Consider the following 17,309-nt stretch of genomic DNA (forward strand, 5'->3'; position numbering starts at 1 on the left):
GGGGTACTTCTCCATTGTGTTGTAGGTGCTTGTGGATCACCACAGGTGTTTCACTGATGTCAATACGGGGTGGTCTGGAAAGGTGCATGAAGCACATACCTTTGGGAACACCGGCTTGTACAGAAAGTTGCAAGTGGGGGCTTTCTTTCCAGACCAGAAGATTACAGTAGGAGATGTTGAAATGCCCACAGTGATTCTGGGAGACCTGGCATACCCCTTAATGCCATGGCTCATGAAGCCTTACACGGGAAACCTAAATAGCAATAAGGAGCAATTCAACAATAGGTTCAGTAGCTGCAGGATGACCGGGGAATGTGTGTTTGGCAGATTAAAGGCGTGCCGGTGATGCCTTTATGGCAAGTTAGACCTCAATGAGGATATTTCCATGATCGTAGCTGCGTGTTGCACGTTGCACAATATTTGTGAAGGTAAGGGGGAAAAGTTTGCTCGGGGTGGACTGCTGAGGGAGAATGCCTGATTGCTGCTTTTGAGCAGCCAGATACCAAGGCTATTAGAGGGGCTCACAACAGGAGGAAATTCGAATCAGAGAGGCTTTGAGGCAACGCTTTGAAGATGAGAATCAGTAATGTATGTTGCTATGCTCTGGACTACAATGCTTAATGAAATAGAGTTTTGCAAGGAAGCACTTGTGATTTTTTGTGGCCTACGATTCAATGTAAGCTAATGATTTAACTGCTTGTTTATTTGTTGCTGCCATGTGTTACCACAATTTGCAGGAAACCGAGTTCTTCTTCAAAAAACTTTTGCTTTTATTGCAGAAAAAAATACAGCACCACCCACAATTGCTGGGGCGAGAGGAGGTATCAGAGGAGGGCCGACTTTCAGAGCTGTGCATAAGTCCAACTACCATTAGAAAAGGTGTCAGTGGGGGTGGAGTGAGCGGGAAAGCAAGAAGTCCCAGACAGCGGAAAGGAATTCACGGGTGGAGTTTGGGGAAGGCATGGGAAAGAGTTCTGAATATGCTGACGGGGAGGGCAGGCAAGCATCTGCTCAGTTTGGCGCATTATGAAGGACTGTAGCATCTTGGTTTGCTTCTCCATAACTTTTATCATCCTCTCCATTGCATCCCTATTGTAAGCCTCCTATTCTTTTCTGTCCTGCCTTTCGATTTCCCTCCACTGCCTGTGTTCTCTGTTTTCTGCATCTGAGCATTGAATGATCTCCTGGAACGTCTCTTCTTTGCTCCATCTTGGGCCCTTTCTTATCTGGCAGAGGTGCTCTGCCGGTGTGTAGAGGGTGCCTTGGAAGGCCACATCTGCAGAAGCACAAAGAACAATACACAGAAGCATGATTAAGTACACACACAGCATTGAAACAGTACAGTAAAATATACCTCTATTAACACACACATCACTTTCTCACTGACCCTTGATGAGCACACATGCTGGCGAACACCCCAAGCATGGTGAGTTTACCCCAGGGCGAGGGGCATTCTACATTAGGAGAAAATCAATATGAAAGGGTCGCAGTGCAGTCGACTACGGACAGTATTCTAAATTTCGCACCCTTTTCCACAGACGGGGGGTCATTGTAGCAGATATCTCACTCCTGAGAGGAAGCAAGGGTACATCTACTACACGCTTGTGGCTTCCGTGCCGGTCCCTATGCCGCTCGCCTGTGTGCTGCTTTGGTCCCTGCGCAAGTGATTGCAGAATGATGCGGGAAAGTTTCCTTCAATGGGGAAAGGAACAAAGCAGCTCTGCCAAGGAACCTTTGGCAGAGGATTGGCGAGTATGTCCAGGAAAGTTTCCTAGAATCTCTCTGGAGGATTCCCATGAAATCTTGTTGTGCATCAACACCCTGTTCTGCCATGCTGCTTAGCTGCACAGGAAAAATGTCCAGCACATAGAAACACAGCCAGCCCTGTACATTTCTATGCCCTCAACCCACCTCCGCACTTCACAAAGCAAAACCACTTACCAGGGTCTCCTCTCATCCATGGGGCTATTGGTGGTGGAGGTGGGGTCACCGCTGAAGATAGCATCCAACTCCTTATAAAAATGGCAGGTCTGGGGCGCAGCACCAGAGCAGGGGTTTGCCTCCCTTGCCTTCTGGTATGTGTGCCTCAGCTCCTTGATCTTTGCTCTACTCTGCAGCATGTCCCAATCATAGCTCTTTTTGCCCAAGCTTCATGAAATCTGCCTGTAGGTATTGAAATTCCTATGGCTGGAGCGCAGTTGGGACTGCACAGCCTCCTCTCTTCAAATACTGAGCAGATCCAGCAGCTCCGCATTGGTCCAAGTGGGAGAGCGTTTGCTGTATGGAACAAGGTCAGCTGGGAAGATGCGATGGGAGCTCTCCATGCTGAGCAAACAAGAAGTTGAATTTCAAAAATTCCCGGGGCTTTAAAGGAGGAGGGGCGAACAGTTGCTTACCTGGCTGTAGGGCAGCAGAGTTGGAACTGCTGACCAGGGTGGTCAGGATGGGCATTGTGGGACACCTTCTGGAGGCCAATTACAGCGATAAAATAAAGTGCGGTATCTATACAGGCATTTTGGTGATACAACTTTTGTGTAAAAAGCCCTATGACTCTTGTCGAGGTGGTTATATTTTGTCACCGAAAGTGGCATTGCAGTGTGTAAACCTCTACTGTTTCATTGCCAAAAGCTGCCTTTTGCCGACGAAACTGCATTGTAGACAAGGCCTTAGTATTGTGTTTGATCAGGAATTGCTTTAAGTACAGTGTAATGTTACTAATTCACATTTAGTAAAATAAATCTGAATGGCACAGTCACAATAGTGCTAGTAATTTTTCCCTCATTTGTATCAAGAGGGAAAATATTGTTCTGTAATACATGGCTAAACTTTGACCTTTTTCCATTTGCGCTGTGAAGACTTATTGAGCTTGACAGCGTATTACAAATTCTAAAGCTTATAAAGATTCAAATCCATAAGATATTATGCATGCATGCATGCATTTATATTCTTCCTTAGTTCCAGGTTTAAACTCAACCAAAACTTAACTCTTGAGTATCAGCTACAGTATTAAAATGCCCTAAACTATCACTTTTTTAGTTTGAATGAAGGTCACATGTAAAACTTCATTCACACATTCATCGTGTGCTGCAGATGATAACATCTTTTAATTGTCTGCTTTAGTTTTACTTTAAATACTAAACATCATGCAGTATGAGCAATCCTGCATTGGCAGAGAGAGAGCTTAACAGTGCATGTTTCCATTTCCTCTGATTCCAGTGTAACTCATTTGTATGGCTACTTGTTTTCTTCATTCAGAACTCGACCATCTAAAATCCTGCTAGAGTTGTAAGATTTGTATGATAAGTGGGTCTTGTACTTAATAAAGATAAATTTCTATCAACATAAAAAGAAGAGAAAAGCTTCAAATTTGGTGGACTTAAATAAGAGTAAAAACAAGGATGTTGTCAGCTACGCATTGTTTCCTTAGGCTAGTGGGCTTTATGGTGATGTACAGGTTTTTCTGAGTTAATGTGCATTCTATCTATCTAAAAAGTAGATCAATTTTCTAGATTAGTGAAAATTTTTGAAATGGATTGGTTTCTTTCTGGGTAAATCAAGTTTTCTACAGAATCTGTATCTGTTCTTAACACTTGGAAATCCACATATTCTTTACAATTAAGTGAGATGTTTTTATTTTGATTCTTGGAATTTATGTGCTTGTTTCTTCCTTGCTTGTCAAAGTAATACTGTATCCTCTAGTCTAAAGGTTATTAAATTTATCCTTTGCAGAGCTCTCAATTACAGAATGTATGTAAGAAAACCAATAGTTATGTTTACCTTACAAATATTTTATTCTCTTTTCCTGTAGGCAATCAGAAACTCGAGAGTGTTGTGCTTAGTAAAATGAACTTTGAATCTTTTCTGAGAGATCTACTTCTGGTTCGTCAGTACAGAGTTGAAATTTACAAGAACAAAGCAGGAAGTAAATCTACCAAAGAGAATGACTGGTATTTGGCATACAAGGTACAATTTTCTATCTCCATATATGATCAAAGTGGAAAAAATGCAGATGTTTACTATACTTCTATTCGTCCAATTTCAAACTTTCTTACAGGCTTTCAGTGCCTCCAATTGGCCATATGATTTGGGGGGGGGGCAGAGGGGGGTGTCAGCCACCTTTTTGTATGTCCCAGCATTTCCCCACTACTCCAGGGTGGGTGGATCCTGCACTGCAGGTGTGCCATATGATGCTCTAAGGGGAGCTTCAGGGCAACTGACTTACTGTATGGCTAGAGGTTTAAATTCATAATTTTTTTCTGCAAGTATAGTCTTAATAGTTTGAAAAGTTAGAACCCTGTCTATTTTATGTACTGCGAGCATGGTGTATTTCATTTGTCCCTTTGTGCCTTTAATAAAAAAAAAGCATGTATGTACAAACATATTATATTACTATGTTTTACAGCATCAAAAAATCACTACACTGCATCTTCCAAAATGTTTATATCCTCACACTCCAAAGACAACATTGTATTAATCATATTTAGGCTTTCTTTGCAATCATTAGGACAGGAAATTTATTTTAATCAAAAGCTAAAACTGTGTAGAATCTGAATGTCCTGTGGTCCACAAATACAGGTTGGGTGTTTTGACACTTATGGATTAGAGTAACATAATTTCAGACTAGAAAGGTAGTTCAAATTAACCTCTTAGTTTGAATGCAGTGTTGTAGTTGTGTTGGTCCCAAAATAGTAGAGAGACAAGGTGGGTAAGGTAATGTCTTTTATTGGACCAACTTCTGTTGGTGAGATGCAAGGTTTTGAGCTTACACAGAGCCTGAAGAAGACCTGAGACCTGAAGAAGAACTCTGTGTATATTCTGTTAGTGAGAGCCACAAGCTTTTGAAGTTTATCTAATAAAAGATATTACCTCACCCCCGTTGTCTTATTTTAAAAGCAGTTTCAGATTTCAATATAGTTTGGGAATCCAATTGCACCGGGAGTGGATTTTATTGGATACAAACTTATAATGTAGTTAATTATCATATTTGCTTTTTATTTCCATTCAGACTGATTTTAAAGTTTGCGATGTCTTAGAACTCTGATTTCACTGAAATGCAAAAAAACCCAATTTGTTCTACTAACCTTGACAATGTTTGTTCTGCAAGAGATTAGAAAAAAATTGTAGTGCTATTCTAAGCTTTCTTTCTCAAATAGGGTTCTCCAGGTAACCTTGCCCAGTTTGAGGAAATTCTCTTTGGCAATAATGACATGTCGACTGCCATTGGTGTTGTGGGTGTTAAGCTATATACTGCTGATGGACAAAGAATAGTTGGAGTTGGGTATGTCGATACTACGCTCAGGAAGCTGGGTGTCTGTGAGTTTCCAGATAATGATCAATTCTCAAACCTTGAAGCTCTGCTGGTTCAAATTGGACCTAAGGAATGTGTGCTACCAGGAGGAGAGACTGCTGGAGATATGGGAAAACTACGGCACGTAAGTGGGCTGAATATGTGGACTGACTGATTTATATTTGTATTAATTGAGAATGGGAAGAAAAAGCTCTGAAATAAGTCGTGAACTAAGCTCAATAAAGGCTAAGAAATGAACAGGATTAATAAATTAACTTGAAGGAATTCTGGATGATACACGCATCACTTGCATGTTTTAATCAACAAAAGATACTGTTAACCCTGGTCTACGGTCTAGAGTTAGATCTACACAAGGCAGCTCACGTCAACCTAATTCTAAGTGTCTACACTAAAATGTTGCTCCTGCTGATGTAATGCCCACTATGCCGATTTAATTATTCCACCTGCGCGAGAGGCGTAGTGCTTAGGTTGACATAGTTAGGTTGACACAGTGTTTGTATAGACACTGTGTTGCTTACATGGACTGTTGCCCCACACTGACAGTTAAATTGGTGTAAGCACTCCTGGTGGGTCATGCACCACTAACACAAGGAATGTAGTGGGGACATGCAAAAGTCTGTACTTCTGAGGGAATTCTGCACCAAAAAAATAAAATTTCTGCACATTTTATTTGTCAATAAATAAATGTGGCTCCAGCATGGCAGCGGGGAGCATAGACCCCTGGCTGCACAGAGGTGGGAGATGATCCTACAGGGCTACTCCCCTCTTCTCTCCCCCCCCCCCCCCCCCCCCGACACTGACTCGGTGATGAGGCTACACTGAACCCTGACGCAGCAGAAGGGCCAGGCCTGCCCAGAAACACCCCAGGGCACAGGCACCAACTTTTTTCTGCGCAGGTGGGTGCTCGTGCCCCTGCCCCGACTCCACCCTAGCCCCAAAGTCCCCGCCCTAACTCCACCCCTATTGGACCCCTCCCCAAATCCCGGCCCCACCTCCTCCCCCAAGTGTGCAGCGTTCCCACTCCCTCCCAGGCTTGCCGCGCGAAAAAGCTGTTTCGTGGCGCAAGTGCTGGGAGGGAGGAGAAGCAGGATGCAGCGGTGTGCTCAGGGGAGGAGGCGGAGCGGAGGCAGAGGTGAGCTGGGGCAGGGGGGTGGGGCGGGGAGCTCCTGGTGGGTGCAGAGCCCCCACCAATTTTTCCCTGTGGGTGCTCCAGCCCCGGAGCACCAACGGAGTTGGCGCCTATGCCCCAGGGTCCTGCCCCTCCAAGTCAGGCACACCAAGATAGCAAGTGAGAGGGACAGAGTTTCGCACGCTCAGCCCTGTGACTGCTCTTGCGGCTTCTCTTTGCTTCTCTGTCAGAAAGCCATTTCTCTGCGGGGAAGCAAAGAAATCTTCAGGGGACGTGAATTCTGCATGTGCACAGTGGTGCAGAATTCCCTCAGGAGTAAAAAGTGATTTAATTACTGCGGTGGCTGTACGGAGACGTAATTTAGACATACCCTTAAAGTAAAAACCTATCTAACAATTGAATACAAATTAACAACTTGTCTTTGAGAATACTCTGTGTAGTTCACTTTCACTCTCTTGAGAACTGGAAATGACTTATTATAACTTATACACAACAGATCATTCAAAGAGGAGGAATCATGATTACAGACCGAAAAAAGGCTGAATTCACAACAAAAGATATTGTGCAGGATCTCAACCGCTTGCTAAAATCAAAAAAGGAAGAGCAAGTGACTAGTGCAACATTACCAGAGCTAGAAAAACAGGTGAGTAACTTGTAGCAGCTGCAGATAGAATAGTGATTGATAATGCACATTTTTTTAAAAATGGAACACTGTCAATTGTCGACTGACCACTCTGCTTTTACTGTATTCCTTTCTTCCTCTTGTCTGACTTTGTTGTTAATCAGACTGTAAACTCTTCAGGATACAGACTGCCTTTCTTTGTCCAATATCTGGCATATTTGAGCACCACTAAAATGTGAACAATACTTTTAAATGAGATAGAGCAATAGTGTTTAACTTTGATTTCACTATACTGGTGTCACTGCTTTCGTAATGTCAAATGTTTAGAGGGGAAGTTTGAAGTCTGTAAGATTCTTTTAACGCTTTCCCCGACTACTGAAACTACATCACCTTGTAGTTGATTCTTTAATAGGCACTTTTAAAAGGAAAAAACACTATTACTAGGGACTACTAAAGCATAAATGAGAGAGAATTTTAAATTTGTCATGGTGCTTTTACATTTCTGTACTTAGGGTGGTTGTGGAATCATACTCTTCTTCATGGGCTTATTAAGTGGTACTTATTCCTATGGTCTGAAACTTATCATAAAGGTCTGAGATCTGACCTCTAAATTAATGCTTTCTGTATTGGTTCCCTATGGAATAGAATCCCATTTTAAGGTCCTGATGTGACATTCAAAGCTCTTTAAGGAATTGGGCATAGCTGCCTGACAGCGCTTGTGCTCTCACGCTGACTTGCCATAACACTTACTCTCAAGGAAGCAGTCATGTTTTTATAGGAGGAAGCTTGTGATTGCAGTAGAGGGCACCAGGAGTTGGAATTAGACTATGGAATTCAATCCCAGAAGGAATAGGCGTGACTGCAGGCCTTGTGCCTTCATAACTAATTGCAAGTCTCATTTTTATGACTTAATGCTCCCTAAATCTTTAATTACACATTTAGGTTAGTCATAGCAAATGGAACCGGCCAGCCAGACCAGCTTCTGCATGGCTGACCTCTGCATATGTGAGAACATCCTGTGTTTTTTGTGCTGTGGCAGTTGTGCAGTGACCTTTCTAGGCAGAAATCTCATGGGAGGGCCAACTTGCCTGCCACAGCTAGGCACAATAGACTATAATGCAGGTTCGGAATGGTAAGGATGGTAGGGCGTAAAATCCTGCGTGCATTGCTTAATTTGTTTGACTTTTTGCAATAGGTCACGAGTGGGAGAGGTGATGTTCTCTTATTCCATTAATGGCTTCTTCGACTTTATGGAGTCGATGTGATGGGTCTCGGGGTCCCCAGCCCTGAGAGTCACCTTGTTACCCTCCTGCCTTTTTACATATCTATACATACATTTCACAGTAAGTTTAGTGTGTGATTCTGGCTTTCATTTAATCTTACATGACATCATTTCTGGATAAGTACCATAAAAGTGGTGTGCTAGGTGTAGTGAGTTTGTCAGGCCTGTTACGAGTTACTGTTACAGAACAGTGAACACTTCGCCTGTTGGCGCTGAGGGTTTCCTAGGGTCACAGTTCATGTGTTAGGAAAAGGTATGGTTACTTCTGCTGCTTGGACAGCCTCAAGAGGCACAGAAGGGTAGTTCTTGTTGGGTGGCTCAGGGAGTAAGCATGTGTGACGGTACCATGGGAGCAGCAGTAACAGCTTCTTCCATAGTACTTCAGTGAAAACAGATGCAGATTTAAACACTTGTGTAAGCACATGCAGTGTTAAGCAGTTTCTCACAAAAATATTCTATTCCCTTTGGTCTCATCTGGATTTGAGTTGGGAGCCAGGGATAGTTCCTTTTATCTCCTACCTAACTACTTCAAGATACTAGGCTTTCGAAAGCTAGATGCACATGCAAAGGCTATCCTTACTTGCCATTCGTTCTTCTCAAGTGTAGCTGAAGTTTAATGCTGAACTTTTTATTTCCTAATTTTTTTTATGGTTTGATGGCAAACAACCATAACAAATGTAAATTTTTTTTTTGTTTCTGAATATTTTGAACATATATTTAGAGCATGCTCTAAATATATACTAAAATACTTTGTATTCTGTGATTTCTAAGGTTCCTGGTAACCAGTTCTGTGGAAATGCGTAAGACATATTCATCTTCACACTTACTGGATTTTGTAAATCAACACAGGTTTGATGAACCTGCGTGTAACCCAAGTTCCGAGGGCATTATGAATTCCTGTTTTAGGCTAAAGTCTCATCAGACAGTCAGAATATTTGTTTGCTTTTTGGTTTTTTTTTTTTTTTTTTAAGTTGACATGACTCTGAGAAGCTACTCTTGGATATTGTTTGTAATTCTATAAAAGCATCTGTTGTCCGATAGAACTATTTTGTTTTACTGTAACACACCTTTGTAACTTTAGGTTGCTGTTTCATCCTTGTCGGCCGTTATCAAGTATTTAGAGCTCTTGTCGGATGAATCTAACTTTGGACAATTTGAATTGACTAGCTTTGACCTCAGTCAATATATGATACTGGATAATGCAGCTGTTCGAGCCCTTAACCTTTTCCAGGTAAGAAACAAACATGTATTTAAACTAATGAACTTGCTTCCAGTTTAATTCACAAAAGTATACACTTTGCTACTTGATAGTAGCCTCACAATACAGACTACCCCGAAAATCCTTTATAGCTGTGGTGGTGCGTAATCGGAGATTCTAATTTCTGGTTTCTGTTTTTTTTTTTGTTTTTGTTTTTTTGTTTGGCCACTCTAATGCTGTGTAACTTCCTAGAAAAAAGCAAGCAGAGTGGGGGACTTTATCTAACTCCTACAGGAATTCCCAGCAGGCAGATCCAGAGGGGTTCCCATCTCCAGTGGCTGCAGCTTAGTATTTTCAGTCTCATTTATTTGCATGCAGAATCCTACCTCACTTATAACCACACCGGGGGGGGGGGGAAGGGAAAGGGACTTGCCACAGTGCTCCTCTTATTGAGCAGGAAGTGATGCAAGGTACAACTTACAGCAGTCAGTAAACAGATTCCTTTGACAGTTCTGCTGAAGAAACTTTGACATATTTAAATGGGCACTGTCAGCGTAGCCTTTTTAAAACAAACGGCCGAATGTCATCTTTGGTGTATTTGCTGACTGTACCCACAGAGAAGTAGTTCAAACACTGGTGTATATGCTGATTTCACTTGTACTTTTTTTTCTTACCAGATTCTGCTTAGTGCTTCTTGGCCTGAGCTACAAAGTGAGCTACTTTGGGGCCCATGGAAGAAGCCCAGGGAGTAGAGTACTACTTCCCCACTCCACAAAAGAGAGGCTCCTGGAGATTCCAGGGAATAAAGAACTCCGATCTGGCACCTAGGCTTGCTAGCCCAGGGAGAAAGGAGAAGCCTGAACATTCTTGCCGCCTTCTCCTGCTATGCCCAAGAGTTTAGGGAGGGGAACGTCTGCTCCATTCCCTTCTCCAGCTTTATGCAGGAGTTCTTGGGAGCTGCACCTTCTAAACTCCTCTCCTTCCTGAGTTCCTGCCTGGGAGACTGGGACAGATGTAATTTTCTGACTAGATTCATGGCATTGGGAGGACTCTTCCCATCTAATTTTGGGAAATTCCCATTTGAAGATGGGCTTTTATTTAAGGGAGGTGTTGCATAGAGCAAGCTCAAAATATAGTCCTAAAAGTCCCCAATGCAGGGGATCAAAAAGTAGCTTAGTAAAATGACACCTTATTTACACAATAGATCTTCTGACTTTAAAATGCAAATTTGCTGAAGTGGAATGTTTGGTGAAATCTGTAATAGATTTGGTGAAAGTCTTGTTGAAACCGGCAGGTTTCTGTTGGAAACTTGCTGGTGTTCCAGGGACCCTGCTGGGTCTGGCACTCAAAGCTTCTGAGCTCCCGTTCTCAAGCCTGGGCTTCCAGGGTCCCTGCTGTGGAGCTGGGAGCTTTGATTCCTAGAATCAGGTTCCAAAACCTGTGGCTCTGGGACAGCCCTGCCATACAGACTACACCAGGGCCAGGCATTCTCAGGGCTTCCAACTGGCCCAGGAAATTGGAAGCGCTGAGGTCACCAGCCTGAGGCAGTCTGCATGGTGGGGCTGCCTCTGTGTAGCAGACCCTGGGAGTTGGTCCTATGACCTCCAGACTCACAGCTCAGTGTCAGGGACCCCGGATGACCTGAGAACCCAGGCTCAAGCAGGGAGCCCATCAGCCCTAAGAGCTTATGGCAGTGGAATCCTTGTTAGTTTCATATCTAAGAATCAGTGAATGACAACTTGCAAATTAGGGCGCCTGGGGCTGATTTAATGCACTCTAACTCCTGAGGTGTCCACACTGGCAAGGCACGTAGAGCGCCTGTACTCCATGGCTGAAGCGCCCCTGGTAATCCACCTCCACGAGAAGCATAAAACTTGCTGCGCCCTGGCTGAAACGCTGGGGTGTTGGTGTGGACGATGTGTTGATTACTGCGCTGTGATTGGCCTCCGGAAACATCCCATAATCCCTTGAAGTCAAGTGGCCACTCTCGTCATTGTTTTGAACTCGCTGCAGGCATGCGTATATCCCCTTTCAAAGCTCTGTTTCTGACAGCCGCCATGCTTATCTGCTCCGGGACACAAAGCAAACCAGTACTGTGAAATGCTCCTGCTGCAGAGGTGTGTGTGTGTGTGGGGGGGGGGGGGGGGGGGGCTGATGTCGGGTTTCCCCCTTCTGCTGTCTGAACTTACAAGAGAGCATGCTGACACACTCTCTGCCCCCCAAAACACGCTGTCTCTCCCCCCCCCATACCCACAACATACTCCCTGTCCGGTTCCACCCCCCCCACCCCCATTTGAAAAGCACGCTGCGGCCACTTGCACACTGGGATAGCTACCACAATGCACGCTCTCTGTAGCTTTGCAAGAGCTGCTAATGGGGCCATGCCACTGCGCTTGCAGCTGACAGTGTGAACACACGGCAGCACTTTCCCTGCTGCTGTCTCTGAGGGCTGGTTTAACTCCTGGTGCTCTACATCTGCAAGTGTAGCCATAGCCTACATTTCACATTTTGTTTCAGGAGCACACCATATTTTTGTCATTCCAAAATGAAATGTTGATGATCTCTGGTTTGCCTAAAATTTTTGGTAACTTTGCTTTTATTCCAAATTGGAACAAAAGCAAATTCTGAAACACAACTTCTCCCTAATCGAACTTGCTATTCCTTATTCCTGTTAGCATTGCAGAGCAATATATCTTTCAGAGAACAAGATGGATTCTATTGTCTTTTTCATCATAGTTGGTGTTAACCAAACTCCAACTGTAGAATATTGTGACACCCAAAAAACTCAGCTTGTCATTCAGATTCATGGTTGAATTTGCAGAATGTCAGAGGAGTTGCCTCTCTTCTTGTAAACCAAGCAGATTTGATTTGAAAATCACCTAGACACACTAAACAAGAATCTTTGATATGACAGTTTACAGATTAAAAATGTGTTTTAAATAACTCTTAGAAATAGCTAAATTGTAACTTGTAAGTGATACATTAGATATAACTTCAGAACCAGAGTAATTACAGGGTGAAAACAAAGCAGTTCAGACAGCAAAATTAAGGACTTCACTGCTTTTTTTGTTTTGTTTTTCTCTCTCCATACTTGCATCAGGGGAGCAACTTCAATCAATTTTTCTTGGTATCTTTATTTTACCCATGCTGCTCAAAGCTTTGTCCTGATTCTCTCTGCTATAATTACTACAATGCAACATCTTGAGCTAGGATTGACAGGGTGTGTCTAAGTAGGTAAAATGAGCTGGAAATGGCTCTCTCCAAAGACAATGGATGTGGCTCAATAAACAGCCTATGCATTTGCTGCCTTCTGGGTAAGGCACTTCCTAATCTGTCCTTGGGATTGTTGCCAGCCTGGGAACAAAGAGCCTGCCACATGGCACTACTGCTTGAATGTCAGGCTTTTCTCTCTTGACTAGTGTTTCATCTAAATAAAAAAATCTGTTATGAAGTCTCTTCTTACATACTTTACAATTTGAGTCAATCACTCTGAGGCAGGAAGATTCTGACTGATAGCACAGTTGATGTAATGTAGTTCCACATGCTGCCTGAGCCATAAAATGGTAATATAGATTGGCAAGTGCAGAAAAATAAAGTTTGCTAGGAAACCTTTGAAGAGATGTAAAACCAAATATCTGTTCTACTGTCGGTCAGTTGAATAGGTATGTATTTTTAAACACACACTTAACTATTACATACAATAGAGTAAATATTTCTTTTACATAAAGTGCCAGTGTCTACTATAACAAAGTAAACTGTTATGCCAACTCCAAAATACTTTATTTATATGACTAATTTTTAAAATAGTATTGGGTCTTGGGTCTGCTTGCACTCAGCTTGATATTTCATAGTAGTGTACAGTTCTCCAATATGTTGACTGTGGCTATTGTACTTTGCCAAAATAAGGTTCTTACTTCCCAGCATTTTAAACTATTATACCTTGCTTAATTCCATTTCTCTCTTCTGGACACTCTCTCCATTACTATAGTGTATCTCTCTCTGATAGTGAAATCAGACCTGAGACTGGATTTCCATTTGAAGCTGTTTGATTTTAATTATAGGTGTGTTTGAGAGGGTGAGATAGAAGAGATCAGTACTACAAACCCCTCCACCCAAGTTGAGACTTGAAGGTTTTGAAGCAGATGTAGCAGCTATTTTTGCATGTTAAATGTGTCTGAGAATTTCCTGCTGGCTGAATTTTGTATAGCTCGTTCAAAGATATAAAGCTGTGCAGGTACACACAGCATGTCTGCAGTTAATATCTAACCAGACACTGAAGATAGTGTACTATAATCTGAACAGACCTGGTTTAAAGGTTGTAGCCTATAGTACCACAAAATGCCATTATTATGCTAAATTTAATTGTGTCAGAAATGTAAAACTAGAAAACTCAAATGTTCTACCAAGCTGCAGTTGTTTTTTTTGCCATACCCTCTATTTATTTTTTAAATCATTTCTATTTTTCTGTTTTCAGAGTTCTGTTGAAAATGCCAACAGTACACAGTCATTGGTTGGGTTATTAAATAAGTGCAAAACTCCTCAAGGGCAAAGACTGGTTAATCAGTGGATCAAACAGCCACTTACGGACAAGAACAGAATAGAAGAAAGGTAAACATACATATTGGTATGCATCTGATCACTTCACTGCAAATCCTTACACTACAGATAGGAGTCTGGTCACATTTTTTGTTTTGTTTTTTAGCAAAACTAAGACTAGTCTTTATCAGAAACAGCTTTTCAAGGTTGAAATGTTTACTTTCTATTGGAAATAGACTAACAAGCACTTACAGATTTCTGTAGAGGATAATGTAAATTTGTTTACAGAATGTGTTAGGTGGTACATTATACTTGGAGTAAAGGGCTTTTTTCTCTAATCGATTTACATCTATTAGAAGGATTAATGTATCAGGTCACTAAACTGAACCCTCCTAGTTATAATCCTTTATACTTAATCATAAGTCACAAGTTACAGGGGCGTGGAGCAGCAATAGGCTTACTGTTTTGAACACTTAAGACTCAGGCTATGTAAATGCAGCAGCCACTTTCTGATTCTTATCTAAAAGTAAACTATACACAGTATGAATACTCTGGTCTCCCAGCCCATTTTGAAAATGCCTTCATTGTGTTAACAGAACATTTAGACACCTCAGTGATCACTTACATAGGATAGCACATCTAGATCGCACCATTAGGAATGTTACCTTCTGAGTGGAGGGACTTGTCCACCTTTTATAGACGCTTACTTTGCAGATCAATACTTATGCAGATCAAATACTTCTCCACACATAGAGTGGACTATTTATATCTATCTTGGGGCTTTATGCTGCAGCCCATCACCATAGTATCTGAGTGCCTTCTTTGTAAAATGAATAATAGTATCAAAATCCTTAGAGTACTTCATGGAGCTTTTGGCACACTCCCACTCAGTGGGAATGGTTAGTTAGCTTTTATTTCCTCCTAGACATACAAGTTCAAGGTCAGAGGCTGTTTTTGAGAAGTAACTTGTTTGCCTTGTGACATCTTGATCATAATCTCTCTAAGCAGACAAATGACATTTTTAACACGTGCTAAAATAACTGAGTTATCCTTTCATGTTCTCAGATGGATAGCAGGTTTGTGTGTGTACATGTACATTTTAAAATTATATTGCAAAGTACAAAAAGGGAGGCCAGGGAATTCTGATTTTAACTTTGAAATGGCCCCCAAAGCCGGTTTTCAGATGGTGCCTTACAGATATCGCTTGACATGCTTATATAAAACACTGTATATGCTGCAATTAGGGCTGTTGATTAATCACGGGTAACTCACGTAATTAACACACAAAATTAATCACGATTTAAAAAAAATAATCGCAATTAATTGCACTGTTAAACAATAGAATACCAATTGACATTTATTAAATATTTTTGGATGTATACTTTCTAGAAGTAAATACTTTGAAAAATAAAATGTTGATAGATTAATCTTTTGCAATCTATCTCCCTCTTGATGTGAATTAGCAAGATCGTACTGTACACTAAAGTTAAAATTTTGAAGGATTCCAAAGCACTTTATTTCATATGCATACAATATGGGAATTGCTTCACTGCCAATGAAATGCAGTTATCTGTGGAGTAGAACACTACAGTTATTTAACAGTACACAGCAATGTTACACTATTCAGGAAAGCAGACCCATTGATATGTTCAGCTGAGATTTGTAGGTAGAAGTTAAGTGGAATGGGTTTGAGAGTAACCACTGGTTTCATTTTTATGAAAAAGTGCCATGGAAACTTAAACCTTCTTTTTTCAAATGATGCCTCCAGCTGTACCCTCCCCCCCAATCACTTTAATGCATCATTGGTTCAGTATTAACATGAAGTGTGCACATGCTAATGTACCATCACCATTTCTAAGCAACATCAAATGCTGCAAGTCTCATGGAAAACAGTACAAACCCCTCCAGACCCTGTTTGGCTAGTATGGCTGCAAAATCTTGCCCCACAATTGAGATCTGTAGGTGGTATAAGATGGTCATCCTTTGGAACTAAATGGCTGATGCAACTGTATTTACACTAGTTACTGAGGAAGTACATAGCATTAGTTTTACATGTGCAGAATAATTGACATCCAATTATACACCTCTACCCCGCTATAACACGACCTGATATAACACGGGTTCGCATATAGCGCGGTAGCAGCCGGGCTCTGGCTGCACTTTAAAGGGTCCGGGGCTCCAGCTGCTGCGGGGAGCCCTGGGCCCTTTAAATCACCGCTGGAGCCCTGCTGCCCCTACCCAGATATAACAGCGTTTCACCTATAACGTGGTAGGGATTTTTGGCTCCCCACGACCACGTTATATCGGGGTAGAGGTGTACATGTTGGTGGTTAAAGCAGAGTAGAGGAATAGCAATCAGAATACAAATGTGCCTATAACTTATACACTGGAGAAAATGCATCTAAAGCCATTGCTGTTAGAACATGTGACCTTTTGCTGGAGCAGCTTCTAATAAACACAAGGAAAGCAGGGATTCCGTACACTTGCATTTCTGGGTTTTACCCAGTCCTTTTTCCTTTATAAAGGAAACAGACCACAGCTGTACAAAGGAAACTGACTACCTAGCCATCCCTGTGTGGAGTTGCTTAGGAAGCAGATGTAGGAGGCTGTTGCTTTGTGCTTTGCAATCAATGTGTTTCTTATACTGATATCACTAAGTCTGGGTACACAGATAGTAAGAGCTAATACAAAATATTGATTACAGTGTGTAACATTACTGACTATAAAAATAGCCTGTGAAAGTCCTTGCTGTTTTGCAGACATTTGAAATCCTGAGAAACTAGAAATTCTGCTGACTGAAAAGTAGAGGTTGCTGTATCATGCTTCTTGGTGAGCTCTCATACAGGGTATATTTGGCTGATTCCTTTAGTCTGTAGTGCATCCTCATCTTTCTGAAAAATCTCACTGTATAATTTCTGCTCAGCTTTCTTGAACAAAAATGTTGATTCCACTGAACGTATTCAGTCCTATATGCATGTTGTCTTATTGTGGTAGTTGCTGGGGCCCAATCCAGGATCTGGGCCCTATTGTGCTGAGCATTGTACAAACACATAAGTGTCCCTACCCTGAAGAGTTTAGTCTAAATATACTGTAGGATTATGCACTTTAACATTGGTTACCTGGCTGGATTATTTTGAGATGTTCCTAAATTTTGCTTTGGTGCCTCTGCAGTTTACCTTGGTTAGGGAAATTAATTCCAGCTCTAGCAGCCTCAAACTATTGTTAAGATGACTA

The 17,309-nt window shown here is 41.8% G+C and overlaps 1 protein-coding gene across 2 annotated transcripts in view; it reads left to right on the plus strand.

The window, feature by feature from the left end:
• Positions 1–3,866: 3,866 nt before the first annotated feature.
• The window catches only part of MSH2 (mutS homolog 2), a 97,239-nt gene continuing 83,796 nt past the window's right edge, over positions 3,867–17,309 (plus strand). The window contains exons 1-5 of one of the 2 annotated variants that reach the window (XM_065400327.1): positions 3,867–3,963; positions 5,154–5,432; positions 6,934–7,080; positions 9,423–9,572; positions 14,014–14,147. In XM_065400327.1, the coding sequence (XP_065256399.1) occupies positions 5,208–5,432; positions 6,934–7,080; positions 9,423–9,572; positions 14,014–14,147 (656 nt within the window). In that variant the 5' untranslated portion in view covers positions 3,867–3,963; positions 5,154–5,207. The remainder of the gene's footprint in view (positions 3,964–5,153; positions 5,433–6,933; positions 7,081–9,422; positions 9,573–14,013; positions 14,148–17,309) is intronic. The other variant, XM_065400328.1, reaches the window with a different exon arrangement.

Source organism: Emys orbicularis, chromosome 3 (assembly GCF_028017835.1).
Source record: "Emys orbicularis isolate rEmyOrb1 chromosome 3, rEmyOrb1.hap1, whole genome shotgun sequence".
In the NCBI taxonomy this organism is placed as follows: Eukaryota; Metazoa; Chordata; order Testudines; family Emydidae; genus Emys; species Emys orbicularis.